This window comes from Cololabis saira, chromosome 5 (genome assembly GCF_033807715.1).
Source record: "Cololabis saira isolate AMF1-May2022 chromosome 5, fColSai1.1, whole genome shotgun sequence".
Taxonomy (NCBI): domain Eukaryota; kingdom Metazoa; phylum Chordata; class Actinopteri; order Beloniformes; family Belonidae; genus Cololabis; species Cololabis saira.
Window position 1 is genome coordinate 35,076,273 of NC_084591.1, and position 15,230 is coordinate 35,091,502.

General features: G+C 45.1%; 1 protein-coding gene across 1 annotated transcript; it reads left to right on the forward strand.

Moving 5' to 3' along the window:
• The first annotated feature begins 3,816 nt into the window (after positions 1–3,816).
• LOC133444214 (circadian-associated transcriptional repressor) lies at positions 3,817–12,860 on the forward strand. Its single transcript, XM_061721804.1, has 6 exons — positions 3,817–3,972; positions 6,054–6,516; positions 6,832–6,907; positions 8,178–8,256; positions 9,621–9,747; positions 11,245–12,860. Exons 2-6 carry the CDS (start codon positions 6,094–6,096, stop codon positions 11,623–11,625), a joined length of 1,086 nt encoding a protein of 361 aa, XP_061577788.1. The 5' UTR covers positions 3,817–3,972; positions 6,054–6,093; the 3' UTR covers positions 11,626–12,860.
• The last annotated feature ends 2,370 nt before the right edge of the window (positions 12,861–15,230 follow it).

The window sequence follows — 15,230 nt, forward strand, 5'->3', positions numbered from 1 at the left end:
CAGAGAGCGAGTGCCTTCACGGTCTGATCCACATTGTAATGGCTCACATGTTTGAGAACAATGCCTCGAAAAGCCCCCTAAACCGTGTCCCCATTTAGAGATACACTGCACATATATACACACACACACATACCAGCATCCCCAAAGGTCATGTATGGGAGGTCACCAAATGGCATAAGGTTCACCAAGCTGAGTCATATGAAGAAATCATTGCAGGGGACAACTGCTAGTAAGAGAAAACTCACGGAGACATGCACCACTTCCACTTGCACCCAAACACTCTTACATATACTCCCCATATCAGATTGCAGCAGACTTGCTTGCAAGGACACGCTCACCATACACCACCGGGTAAAACCAGGGTCAGTTCAGGCCACCAGCGAGTACTCCGCATGCAAGTGAGCTCTTTTCATGGCGAGTTATTGCATTAGACACATCATGCAGTCAGAAAATGAGAAACAGATTTTGCGGTACTGTACACTGACTGCACTCACATGTATTAAACCCTCATAAGGCCACGGTTTCCGAGCTTATTTCAGTCCATAGGGTGAGGTGTGGCGATGTTGTTCCCCCCACGCACACGTGCTGCATTTTTTTAAAGGGAGGGGGGAAACGGGGACAGATCTGCAGTTTGTGCCCTGTAAAAAAAAAGTGGGTGTGAGTCTGATTGGGCTTTTTTATTTATGTATTTATTTATTTTTTCATGAATGAGAGCAGGAGACATCTCGCCTCTGTTGAGTACAGACTCAGCCTGCCTCCCTGACGAGCCGAAAATTGCAGCATTATGTGACTCATCTCAGATCCTGACAGGAGGACGCGCCGATAAAAGAGATTCCTTTGTGGGGAGACTGCAAATTGCTGTCGCTGTTCTTTATGTAAATGACAAATTACAAAATTGCGGAACGTCTTAATGGCGTTCGATTATTGTTAACGCTTGTGCATTCCTCGAAAGCACATAGGAGCTTTATTGAAGAATGAGGGACAATATTCAGTTAACAGGAACGCACTTTGAGCAAAAAAATGACACTGAGTAGCTCGTGCTCACGAGAATAGACACTGATTTCTCTACATTAATGCTGCGTTTGTATAATTTGAAACACCCCTTTGAACCTACAACAATTATAGACGTCTTCTTCCTGTGCTTTGAAGTGAATGTGATGTATTCTGCAGTGACACGGACAGCTCGAGGACAACAAAGGGAGAACGAGAGCTTGAAGGAACGCTGTAGGAAGCTCAGTGTCGTCAAGAAGTCTGGGGTCAAGAGAGGATATGAGCCTGGGGAGAAGAACAACAGGAGACTGTTTATGGGATGTTTAAAATATTGCCATGGCGTACAGGACAATTATAATTCTGCATGAGTGGCTCTCTGTGCCAGCGGTTGTGTCATCTCGGCCAGCTTTATGGGTGCTCTAGCGTCTGTGCGTGTGAGTGCACGTGTGTGCGTGGTTGTGTGTGTGTGCGTGTGTGTGTGTGTAGAGAGCATTCTTCACAGCAGGATGTGATTAAAGGCTCAGCAGTACAGAGTAAACCACCCGTTTGGATTGAAGGCTGCTGCTGCCTTTGTCTTCCTGGTTCCTCTTTTTGAGAGCAACATTAACAAAAACATTCACCTATGCTCCCATATTAATGCTTGGCCACAAAATGCCACTGGATACCTAATATCACCGTACAACACCCTCAAAGAAGCACAGAAAACAGATTACATAATGTATTTTTAAGTCATACTTGTCGTTGCATCCGTCTGAACGGCAGAGTCCTCGGCCACTGTAAACATCTCACAGAGCTGTTTCACATTCAACCTGCCAGGTAGGCGGAGGGAGGTGACATGTGTCATTTAAAATCCTGCTCGTCTTCTTCGTCAATAGAGGAAAATGAGAGGAGGAGGCTGAATGTGCCTTCGGGGTGGGTGTTCAAGTGCACGTGATCCCATTTGCTGTGAGTCACTGGCTCCAGCTCAAGCCGCCGCTGTGGCCTTTGACAGACAGTGCTCCTCTGAATCCCACCCTCTCAAGAAAACAAAGGTCATGAATCCCACCACTGCACCTAAAATGTTTTTACATAACTGCACATTGAACATGCTTTGAATGACAGCTGCATCTGCTATAAAAAATAAAAGAAGCCCGTCTTAGGTTTGAAGCTTTCAAAGGAGATCAGAGTTACTCTAATCGTTTATGATCATCTATAATACATCTACATGTGTCGCTCTGTCACTCCAGGACATGACATACGCAGTTAAGGTTTCAACGGTGCGATATTATCTTTGATAACCTTCCAAGAAAACGTCAGTCATCCCTGCAACAACATTTGAGCGTGACACAGTGACGCTGTCGTTTTAAAAAAAAGATGTTTTTTGTTCACACAAACCCTTATATCTAACGATGAACTTTCACCCCAAACCTAACCGGTTCACATGTCATTTAATGACTTAAAATGACATGCAGATAGCAAAACAATGCAGACGACTCACCTGAAAAAGTGCCTGCAAGTTATAAGAAACATAATCTCCTGTTAAAACATCACATTTTCTTGGTATTATATAATATGACAGTCGTTATTATCACTGTCACCCAAAGGGGTTAAACTGTTTTTTTCTAACTTTTTCACTTCAGTAAAGACTTAACTAGAAGTGAATTATTTATTATATTAATAGCAAATGCGGTGCGACAGGTTGTGGGGATGAGATGTTCTTGCGGAGAAGAGGATTTCTGTCAATAAGCAAATTAAGAGACAGTTATGATTATTGTCAGGGCTCGTCTCTCATGCGGTTGGGAAGCCGTGGTGTCACTGTAACCCGGTGCTCTGTGAATTTAATGTTATGTCTGTCAAGTACTCTTCTTTACATTGAAATTAATATAAATTCCCTGTTAACAACTTCCGGTTCCAAGGAATGTTACGTTTTGGTCACAGGAACGTTGCCTCAGAGTTTGGCTTTGGTCGTCATATGTTAGACGTAAATGTATTTTATTTCTTTAACCTTGATTTAATCAGACAAGAACGTTCAGAACTGATTCTTATTTACAATGTTGGATGAAACCAATATAGTCATAAATATATTGAATGTTTACAGATTTCTTGGTGGGTAATATGCGTTTTCTACTTACTTAGCATGGCTACTCACTCGCCTGATTGAATACAAAGCCAATTTAATTTACGAGGCACTGAATAAACTTGCTTTATTGAACTTATTGTTGATTTAAATCATCAGCAATGATCTAATATTAATAATGAATTCTACAAGTCTGAAATGATCAACCCAGATAATGAAAACTTTTGTTTAAGTAGTGTTAATGTTGTTGCTTATACCAGTCAGTTCTGCTTATGGGGACATTCTGAGTCTCATGTCGAACATTTGTATGTTTTTATCTCAGTAAATAACCTATATCGGGGGGAAATGATTTCCTAGACCAAATGAAATCAGGGTTCTTGTGTAAATTCAGTCTTGCTGGAGTGTCCTTGAGCAAACCCTCCTGCTCCGCGTGTTGTCCCGAAAGTGCTGACGTCGCTTCCCGACATGCCTCGAGTCAGGCATCAGCATCCAGATGATTATGACGAAAAAAAAAATGCCTGTGGACTGAAAGGGCCAGCCCAGGCTTGACTTTTCGCCCAGCTGCAAGAACTGAAACCGATCCGCGTGTCCACGTGTTTGCAGCGATTTCCATGTCATTTGCATATGTAAACCCGACTGGCCAATCGCAGCGCGCCCGCAGCGGTCGCGGCCGCTGATTGGCCAGCGGGGGCCGCGGGAGCAGCCAATGGGAGCGCGGTGCGCCGCTGAGCCCGCCCCGCCAGACACGTTGCCTCGGGAGAAGCGACACGGGCGGATCACTGGCCGCGGCCGCTGCCTCTCCACTCACACGCCTCACTCACGGCCAGCACATCAGCTGCTCGCTGCTGCCCCTGCCACAGTCCTGCTGGATTTACCCCCGAACAAAGGAGGAAGGAGTAGGACCCGCCGCCATCATCCAGGGAAAGGTAGGAGCCTCCGCAACATCTGCACGGATAATACACATCTGCTTTTTGGTGTGGAGAATAGATGAAACAGTCATAGGATTTCACTGCTGTTTCACAAATATACACCCTAGACGAATTTGACTTGATGGTCAACAGAGAGGACAGTTATTTGTGTTATTAGGGCCGTCTGCGCTTCTGGCTCAGGTGCTCTGTGATCTCTCCCAGTAAAACCATCACATTGACTGAAGCCTGAATTATGGTTCCGCGTTAAATCGACGCAGAGCATACGGCGTAGGGTACGCGGCGACGCGCAGCCATACGCCGTAGGCTCTGCGTTGGTGTAACGCGGAACCATAAACCAGCCGTGAGACCGATGAGGAAGTCTATTGTGTCTCTCAGCCAGGTGCTGCTGTTTTAGGCGGACTGATCTTATCGCGCACTGTATCTTCTTTTTTCCCTCTCCTCCGCTCGTGCTGGGAAGTAAAGATGTTTTATCTCCTGCTGATGGAAATACATTCTCATATATTCCAAGCTTTTATTTGTAAAATGGTGAGCTTCATCTCTTATTTATGTGCCCCACCTACACAGGTAGGCAAAGAGGCTCAGATCGTGGAAACGTGTGTTGTATTATTACACAATCTTTAGTACCAAAAAAAAAAGCCACTCTGGGAGAAGCTATTTAAAGTAATGGAGGCAGGATTTGAATCTTTGTCACATCGGAGGACGGGGAGGCCTGTGAGGAGCTGAGGTGTTTTCAGAGGCCTAGAAAAAAGATGTGTGGATGTGAACATTATTTTATGACACTACTAAATCATATCAGGGTAAAATTTAGTCCAGGGACGGATGGGGTTCTTTATTCTAAGCTTTATTGAACGTATATGTCATTTTGAATCAAAAAGAAAGGTAATTGGCTACTTTTCAGTGTGTTTCATTCTAATAGAAGACATAAGACTAAGAAGGTGAGCTTATCAAAGGATGTAATGACATACATTGTGGCTACAGAGGTGTGTTATATAACATAAATGCTTGTTACTGGACCTTCCACACTTACAGTATCCAAAAATGAGATGAGAGGTTCCTTCTGGGAGTAATCCTAATGTGACACCAGCATGATTAGGGTAATAACTGTCTGCAGAATCTATTGCAATTATTAGTGAAAATGGCTAAAATGGATAATTAAATTGAATATCTTAACAACTAGCATTAAGTTGTAAATAAATATGTACATCTGTAATCGGCCTCCTGTGTAACAGGCAGCCACCCTGAAACAAAGAGCTAGAGAGCAATTACCTCTTCTGCCCTCAAATTTCACAGGAAACCAGGGACATGGCAGACGTTAACCATTCAGACACCCAAAATAATCCCTGTGCTGAAAACGCTGTTCTCACTTCCTTGATGTACTAATCACCGAGGAAACATGTTGAAGCTTCCACAAGTGATTAAGCATCCGTGAAGAGCATCTGAGTTTTTATTCATGAGCTCTTCCTCGGCCTTAAAGGAGCAGAGCAGATCTTGTTTTTTTTTTTGTTTTTTTTTTCTTAATAACCCAACAAGTGTCGCTTGTGTCGATGGGAGGTCTGCAGTCCACCGAGGCGCTGGTCGTCATGGCGGCAGACCCCTGCCCCCTTTGAATAAACAAGCTCACAGTGTTTATGAATGAATGTGGTGGCGGCAGCTGGGAGGCCAGCTGAAAGAGCCCGGGTGTGGAAAAATACACAGGTTGGGATTTGATTGGAGGGTTTGCAGTGACAGAATTTGGACAGTTGAAGACGTGAGGCCCGGGTTTACCCGCTGGCGTTTCCTTTTTGATGGTGGCCGGCCTTGTGTTTACTGGTTCAGGTGTTGCGTCTGCAAAACAAACATGTCATTGTGGTCTCAACATCTGTGGTCTCTGCCACCATCTGCTTGTAGAGCTCTGCTGGCGGTCTCGCTGCCTTTACTCATCTCTGCTTCAGTGCAGTGGTAGTGGGTTTTTTAATGTTTTATTTAGACAAACCTGCACTGCTCATTCAAGGACACCCCAGGAGCTTATTTTGGCTTCAAGCTCAACGGCATGCCTGTGATCACAGCTGACCATCTCTCTTGTTTCGTCTCTCCGTCAGGTCAGTGATGGTCAGAGCGAGTTAGAGCCCGCAGCTGAGGATGTCTGCTACAGATTCGGACAACTCCATCGACTGGCTGGCGAGCGACAATGAGGAAAACGAGAGCGAGCAAGAGTCGGACCGCGCAGCGAAGCAGAGCCAGACAGAGGCCTCTCCGTCCTCCAGCACCCCCGCGCAGCTGCGCCCGTCTGCGGGCGGCTGCCGTCACAGCGCCGCACTGAGGGAGGGCGAGGGCAACGCGAGCGAGGTCACCGAGGTCTCCAGGCGGGGATCTCCCGCCTACATGGGGAAACGGGACAGAGCCACCGCCACTGGACTGTGTAAAAAGCAGCAAGGAGATCGAGCGAATGGAAAAAACACCCAGCAACCACTGAAGAGACCCCACAGGTCCAGCGAGGAGCAGTGCAGAGAACGGCAGCTTATTTCCAACACATCAGAGAAAGACCGGATCTTTAGCAGCAAGGTGAGCGCCGCTGAGACTCATGTTTGTTTGTTTTTTCTCAGGACGCGGTTGATCCTCTCAGCAAAACTAGAGCATGGCCTATCGCCCAGATGGACTCCCCCAACGCTTTTACAGACATTTCCAAGAACGATGACCATCAACGGGGCTTTTTCTGAGGAAACTGAGTCATCTTCACTGCTCACACATAGCCGGTCACTTATCTGAATCACATTCATTCACGTTGAAATGAATAGCACTTGCTGTTGGATTGATGTCAAAAATGTTCTCGAACATATTTTATCACCTGCTTACAAATCAATCTGTTCTCATTTCCAGTGCTTGGAGCTGCAGTGCTACATTCATCCGCTGTCATCAATCCTACACGGTCTTCGCTCAGGGAGATACAAACAAAGTAAGTTGCTCTTTTCATATGTCTTTTTGTGCCGTCTTGTGGGTTGCCCCCGCTGTAACACGCTGCCGTTTTGAGCCGGGCCGCCCGAGATGAGCCTGCATTTGTCCCTGAGGATAATATACGTATATGGAATATATGGCTCTGAGTAGGGGTGGGTATTGGGAAGGACCTCACGATACGATACGCATCACAATACTTGAGCCACGATACGATACACATTGCGATATCCCGATTATGCGATATCCCGATTATTATATTCTACATAGTTCACCGAAAAATGTAAAAATTCATTACACATCTTAAAATCCAAGTTGTATATATGTACATCAGATGATATTGATGGCTCTTAAAATCCGAGTTGCACGTTCATCAGATTATAGTGACAATTCATGGGACAAACTGAGTCAAAACAATGTTTTATTATAACTATACAAGCTAAAATTACAACTTATTTGTATATGTTTTTCATATTATTTACATCATATGAAATTAACATTAAATTTAGTATGAGGTTGCTTTAATTATGTGGCAAATGATAATAAACACAAGAAAGATGGTACTAAAACCAAGGACAGGCACAGTGATCAGTCAGTATAGATATAAATCCATAAATAAATAAACCTCTGTCCATTATTTTTTATTTTTTTAAGGACAGGCAATTGTGTTGGGTGACATAATGGGCTGGAAAAGTATCGCGATATATTGCCATATCGATATTTTTGCCCACCCCTAGCTCTGAGATTTGAGAAGGAGATGACCAAGACATCCCTTGTCATCGGAGTAAGCGCCAGCCTTCCCTTTTGTTTGAGTGTGTGTGTGTATTTGTAATCCAACCTATTCTGCTTAAATGCTCATTCAGCAAGCGCATTTAAGATATAACAACAGCACTTAGCCTTTTATTTTACCCACTCAGAGCAAAAAAAAAAGAAAGTCCAAGCCCAGTCTTCCTTGTTAACTTGGCAGAGATGAGAGGGAACATACTGTACCAGCCTCCCCAGTGAAAGCGCTGGCTGTTTGTGTATTGTCAGATAAGTATTATAAAAGCCTCTGGAAAGAAAAGGCGCAGTGTCCAGACATGCTCTGAAACTGCTTAGTTTGGCATCTCGGTCCAAACCTAAGTCTAACGTGACCCCCAACACTTCCTGGCCACAGGAGGAGGGAGTCTCTATCCACTCACACAAACATTTCCCACAACCCATCTGCTGCGCAGACTCGGCCCTGCTGTCGACACAGTTCACAAAGCTCACGGTGCAGCTTTTCTCTTTTCCAGGACTCAGCAGTTTCCAGGAGAGCGTGGCCATGGACAGGATTCAGAGGATCATGGGTGTTCTGCAGAACCCTTTCATGGGGTGAGTGTGACCCAAATACAGAGGCTACGCTTTTATCGATGCGCTTCATTCGACCGAGACAACCCGCATGGCTCAAATGTACTTTTCCGACGACGGTTTTCGGTCTGGATCAGAATGTCAAGTTGACCTCATCCACCAGCATAGAAATGCTGTGTGCTGCCTAAGTGGTCTCCATTATGTCTCTGACACATGGTGCACAGCAGGTTGCTGCTTCCCCCACACACACGCTCACGGTGGATTTACTGCAGATACGGCTGGGCAGCACTTTAGCTGGGCGTCTCGTTAAAAATGTATCAGGCTCCGGTGCGGGAGCAGCACACTTGATTAGCTCTCCACCGGCCAAGCAGTGCAACGAAAAGAAGAAAATCTAAAGCGTTAAGAGGCTCTAATGCGTGATAAATAAAAGTAGATCTCGGCCACTGTGGGTTTTTCTATGGCCTGTTTTCCTTTATTTCTTTTGTTTGTTTCCATATGATCATATATGACGCAGGTAAATATTCTCAGATGTTTAGTATTTACTAATGTAGAACCGCTGACGTAAATAAAAACAGAAAGGTATGAGGGTAGTATTTGTGATAAGGTGCCTGTCTTGGTGGAGCACGCTCCGACGCTTTGCATGATGGGACACTGCTGAGTGTGGCACAGACTAATTGGGGCCTTCTCCCACCAGCTGCTGCCTTCACGCGGGAGACAAAGGGTGGGCGTGGCCGCCGGGGCGGGTTCAGGGAGGTGCACTAAGCCCCTCCCTGCCTCGGTCCTCGTGCGCGCTCCGCGCCGCCAGCTGGCAGCCCCGGCGGCAACACAATGGTAGATGGGATCAAAGTGACTTTTTTAGCATCACCGTTGCAGATAATCTTTCACATGAATTTTTCATGCCCCGAATGGGATATAGCAAGAGGGTCTCGATCATATGACACGGGCTAATCCCCCACATGCCATCTGTTTTCCTTGGCGGTGTCAGCCGGCCTCCGACCGCGCCCCCCCCCCCCCCCCCCTACTCCAGCGGCATCATCCACTTCGTTTCCGCGATGGCACCGTCGGGCCGCCCCTTTTTGATTTTGTGTTTATATTTAGACGAGAGCAGAGCGGTGATACGTCGAGGCACGTGCAAGTTCAAAACATGTGAGAGATGTACTCAAGAACCCCTACCCCCCCCAAACACACACACACGAAGTGCCGGCTTTGTAAGAGCGAGTGCGTCGGAGATTGCATGTTTCCTGTGCGCGCTTGACGGAGAGAGACGCTGCTTCCACAAAAGTTTGCCAAGATTACTGCTTGATTACTCTGTCTGATGGTGCAAGTGAATAATTTCTCTCGCTCTCTCTTTCTGTTTTTCTTCGTCCTCCTTTCTTTTTGTCTCACAGGGAGAAGTATATTGATATCATTCTTAAGATGGAGGAAATGCTGAAGAGCTGGTTCCCCAACGTGAAGCTCCAAGAGCAGCCCGCTGTCACCCAGACGGAGGACGCCGTTCAGAGCAAGAGGCTTAAGGTAAAGTTGTGGAAGAGCAGAGCTGTTGCGTAAGAGCGCTTGGGTACATGTGCCTGCGCGGGCGCCCAGAGCATATGGTGACGGCGCAGTGAAAGGACGACTGAAATACCCATTATTATTTAATCACAGGTCTGGGACAAGGAAAGGAGGATTAAAAGCTATTTTTACTGAGGTGTTACTGCAGTCTCGGGCTCACTAAGAACAATGACGGAGGATAAGAAGTAATTTTGGAAGAGTGTCCCGCATGAGAAGGCATAAGCGAGGTCACAGTTCTCGTTCCTTTATATTTTATTGGTGTGAATTTATCTCCATGACTAATCCTTACACATCAAACCAGGTTGTTATGGTCCCTTTTTTCTTTTGTCACCACAGAGAAGCTGCTTTATCATTTTGTTAACTCGTTGCTGTTAATCTTTCTGATTTAATCACCATTTTTAAAGGAACAATAAACTGTTATTTAGTGTATAATGTGAAGGGCTCGCTCCATGGTGGCGGTGGCGCCGGAGATTCATTGTCCACCTCTGCCACTCAGAGAGCAGTCCAGCTTCGTTCAGCCTACTGTTTTGACACTGCGCCTCCCAAACTCACAGAGACGATAAACTCAGAACCAGATAGACATATAAAGTGAGAAGCCTTTACGATGAAGGTGAAATGCCCCTTCAAGTTAATGTTAATGTTGCTACAACATTGCTTAGGATGAAATAGTACATGTTTTTAACTGTACTTGACATTGAGTACATCTGAACTTTAAAAAATGCTCCACTCACGTGGATTCATACTGCAAAACATAGCAAACACCGTCCCATTTCAAGCAGCCGCGAGAAATCGTTTACTGATGAAAATGCGAGTTTGCAAGTTAAATTGCTTCTTTGTTCTGTTTTGTCACCCTTCTCGAGTTATAATGCGCATAAATGTATGATGAAATCATGAAAACACAACACTTTTTGTGAGGAATAGTTTCTTGCAAGGCGGATTAAAACTTTCCCACCGCGGTCACTTCTGCACCAGACAATTTCACAGACTTGGTCAGATGTCAGATGTCATGTCTTGTAACACCGCATTTAATAGGCCACGGGGAACGCAGATGTCTTGGCCGTAAAGAAGCTCTAGTGGCAGAGTAACTGTCCGAGGCAGACGTGACACTTTGCAAATGCTGCTGTGTTCATTTTCAGTGTCGGCTCGAACTGCCGTGAAATTTCTGAGATTTGAGATGTTTCGCTGGTGAAAATCCTCGATGGCTAGAGTTCCTCCCCGAGTTTCCAAACTGAAAGTGTCCTCAGTTGTAAGACACTAATAACAAATAAGTGCTTGCTACAATCCCATTAAAAGATTTTTTTAGAAAGAAATGATTGAGACGGCTGGAAGTCAGACCTACTGAGAAAAGGCCACAATTAACATTAGCCGAATACTGTTAGAAACAAAACAACATGCTTCACTTGTGAATAAATGATCAATGCCTGAGCAGCTGACATCAACGGTCCGTCTCTCTCTCAACAGCTGTCTCCAGCGAGCACCACTGCAGCCACCGGCGACCCCTCGGCCGGCACCAAAGCCTTGCGAGTGACGGACCTGACGCCCCCCGGAGCCCACTCTGCCAGTAACCTGAAATGGCTCCACACGTCACCCATCTGCTCCCCCGTAGCAGAGCAGGCCCAGGCTGGTCCCAGGCACCTGCTGTCCCCCAGAGACATGGACCTAACGCAGGACAGCGCTGTGTCCTCCAGCACGGACAGCCAAACTAAGACGGACTCGGTGCCCAGAGGGCCCCCCCCGCCGGGCAAAATCAACGCGCCCTGCCTAGAGAGGCTCCTCAAATCAACAGACAGCATCATCACACGCAAGGGGACGGGGGGGTTGATGGACAGTAGCTGGTCCTAGTCCACGAGGAGGCCTAGGTGTCCAGCCGTAGCCTTGCCCACCCCTCCCCTGCCGTGAGCCGGTCTCCTCACTCAGCTCATTCCAGCCTTCGGGAGAGACGGGAGCCTTCAAAAGGGACGTCACCGGTTCCTCTTCAGTGCGGAACGAGTGTCGGCAAACACGGCGTACGTTCTGTGCGGGGAGGCGCCCTCTCTGACATGACAAGTGTCTGCTTTTTCTTTTTTTTTTTCTTTTTTTAAAAAGCTTTTGTTTATCTAACATTGTTTTTTATTTGCACTCTTGAATTGCGTGTGTGACATTTGGAAGGAAAGATTTCAAATGCTCCGGGTAAGCAGAGCAAGTGACGACTCGGCCGGGCCTCGCCATCGCCACCGTCTCGTTGATGTCACGATGCAGCTTGCTGAGCATCTGTGAAGCTGTTATTACTTCTAAAAGGGAGAGAACTGCAGGGGAAGTCTAAGACATGTCAGCGGTCTACATATTGTTGTGCATCAAATGTGATTTTCTTTCTTTTTTTCTTTTTTTTTTAAATTTTGATGTGGCCCCCCGCCCCCCTTCATCACGACTCCATTCTTAAGTTTATTGATGTGACTGTTACTCCTTTCTATTCTTTATTGACAAGTCTTTTTGTTCCGGTACAACTGTTCTACCTCAGTGAGCACCACGTCATGGTTAGTGCGTAGGAATGTGAACACTTTGCTCCAAGCCTGGACTCCCTCGCCAGATCTGCAGTGAGCCAAACGGCCTCCGACAGCGAGGTGTGCAGTGCAAACAGAGGATGCTCTCTCCACGGGGACGCTCTCATGGCCCGACCGGTGCCATTGTAAAGAATGTCAACTGCAGATTTGTGTCTCCGAGTCTCCCAGTGGACGGCAAACCGTGCCTGTAACGTCAAGCTGTGCCTGTAAGCTGGTTCAATAAGGACAGAGAGAAGCTTCTGCAGGAACCTGCTCCTCTGTGGGATGTACAAATCAGGAATCGTCACTCTCCTGCCATTTCCCCCCGTACCGAGTCAATTATTCAGACTTGCCAACGACTTTCTGTGGTGGAGTAGAACAATTACTATTTTATTTTGCTGCAGAACTGGACAGTGTGTTAGACCAGCAGAGAGGGACATGGTATTTGTTTGTGTAAATTTTACTAAAAGGTTGTCAATTTACCCTGAAAAGTGGCCTTTATAGTGTGAAATTTTATACTTTCAAAAATAAATGTGGTTATATTTGTTTGATGCGAAACATGCCTGAGGGTATTTCATTGTGCACCCCGGTGTTTGCTCTTTTAGAAGTAGGTTGTCCCATTTATAAATGGTTGTTTTAAACCGTACAACACAATCTATCTTTGTCATCCAGTCGATGACACCGTCACCCGAGACCTTAGTTGGTTTATTGATGCATCAAAGAAAAGTGAATATCTCAGATTTAATTCTCAGTAGGACCAATTATCAGGTGTGTCGGTGGAAAACACGCTTGATTCTTGAGGGAGTTATTGGATTTAGTGATTCTGAAGCAGGGTGTCACTTTCGTTTACCCCCCCCCCCCCCCTGCTGTGCAAAGGGAAATGTGTGTTTGTACAAGAGCACAATCCCATCTACAAGCTCGGTATCACTTCACATTTCTCGTGAAAGGCTGTCTGCTTTCACGCGCCTGACGACCTACCAGAGCTTTTGAAATACCACATGTTGGGGTTTCAATACAGAAATGTGGAAACACAAATCTTTTAAGAGAATCACTGAAATACTTTAAATTTAAAATACATTGATATTTTAATTATGACATTAAATGTAATACTAAAGCATCAATGTAAAAACATTTAAAACAATGCATGCATCAGATGATTAACAGGAGAGAAAAGGGTGTCAGTATTTGGATTTTGAATTAAACGGAACCCTTAAAGTAGTGTTTCCCAACCCTGGTCCTCAAGGCCCACTGTCCTGCATGTTTTAGATGTTTCCCTTCATCATCACACCTGATTCTAATTAATGGTCCTAATTAGCTTGTCATCAAGGCCTGCACAACTCTGCTGATGACACAGCCACTTGTATCACGGTGTGCTGGAGCAGGGAAACATCTAAAACATGCAGGACAGTGGGGCTCGAGGACCAGGGTTGGGAAACACTGCTTTAGAGAGAAAAACACTAAACAACTCACCAAAGACAGATGTGTTGCTTCTCGTGAGTACTCTGAAAAATTAATTTTTAACGTATCTTCAAACATCTTTATTTTATGTATTATGGAGATGTTTAATTTAATTAACAAGAAACTTAATTTATCAAATTAATTACAGAGAATAGTTAGGTTTCATCCTTAAAAATGCAGCGCAATGAATGTACAGAGCAGTATTGAATGTAATCCTCGAGTAAAGTACCTGAAGTACATGAACTGGTATCTAATACTAAAAATGAAGTACCAGAAGTACACAAACTTGTATCTAATACTCAAGTAAAGTCCCTGAAGTACATGAACTGGTATCTAATACTTGAGTAATGTACCTGAACTACATGAACTGGCAAACCTATACTCGAAATAAAGTACCTGTAGTACAGGATCTGGTGTCTAATCCTCGAGTAAAGTACCTGAAGTACACAAACTGGTATCTAGTACTCAAATAAAGTACCTGAAGTATATGAACTGGTATCTAATACCCTAAGTAAAGTATCTCATTTACACAAACTTGTGTGTAATAACCGAGGTAAAGTACCTGAAGTACACAAACTCGTATCTAATACCCTAAGTAAAGTATCTCATTTACACAAACTTGTGTGTAATAACCGAGGTAAAGTACCTGAAGTACACAAACTCGTATCTAATACCCTAAGTAAAGTATCTCATTTACACAAACTTGTGTGTAATAACCGAAGTAAAGTAGCGGTACCTGAAGTACACAAACTGGTATCTAATACTCGACTAAAGTACCTGAAGTACACAAAATCCTTCCCACACTGGCATTCAACCACTGCCAATTAAAATGAAAAAAACAACTTCTTATCCAAACTAAACTTGAAGTACTTAGTTCATGTCAGTGAATGCATTCCTTACAAAGTAACAATCAGAGTTTGACTATGCAGTGAGTCAGATGTTCAAAATGTAGATTATACACGACATACCCCCCCCCCCCCCCTTTTTTTTTATTGATGTATCAGTTTAGTGAAGTGGACAGGGAGACAGAGCTGGATGAGGTGTGTTTGTGTGTGTTGTCTCAGCTGCCTCAGATATCATCTTCTCCCAGGCCCAGACTCAGGCCCTCACGTGTCCACCAGACCCGACCGCGTCCGCGTCCGGCGGCAGTTGGCACGGGGAAAAAAACAACAAAAAACCCGGACATTGTTCTAAATGATAGGAAGAGCTGCATCAACAACTCGGGGCACCTTTCGCAACCTAACCACATCACATTGTGCAGATAAAAGCCTGCCAAACAACAACACGTGACGTCCAGGAAAATGACAGAGATAGCAAAATCAAAAAAAAAAAAAGGGGGGGGGGGGGGGGTATAAACATAAAATAGAGTGAGTGTAGGAGAGAGAAAGAGAGACAGAGAGAATGGAAACTCAAATTAAGACACTGATATTGATATTTGTGAAAGGTTTTGAGAAAAGGATTGCTCAGATT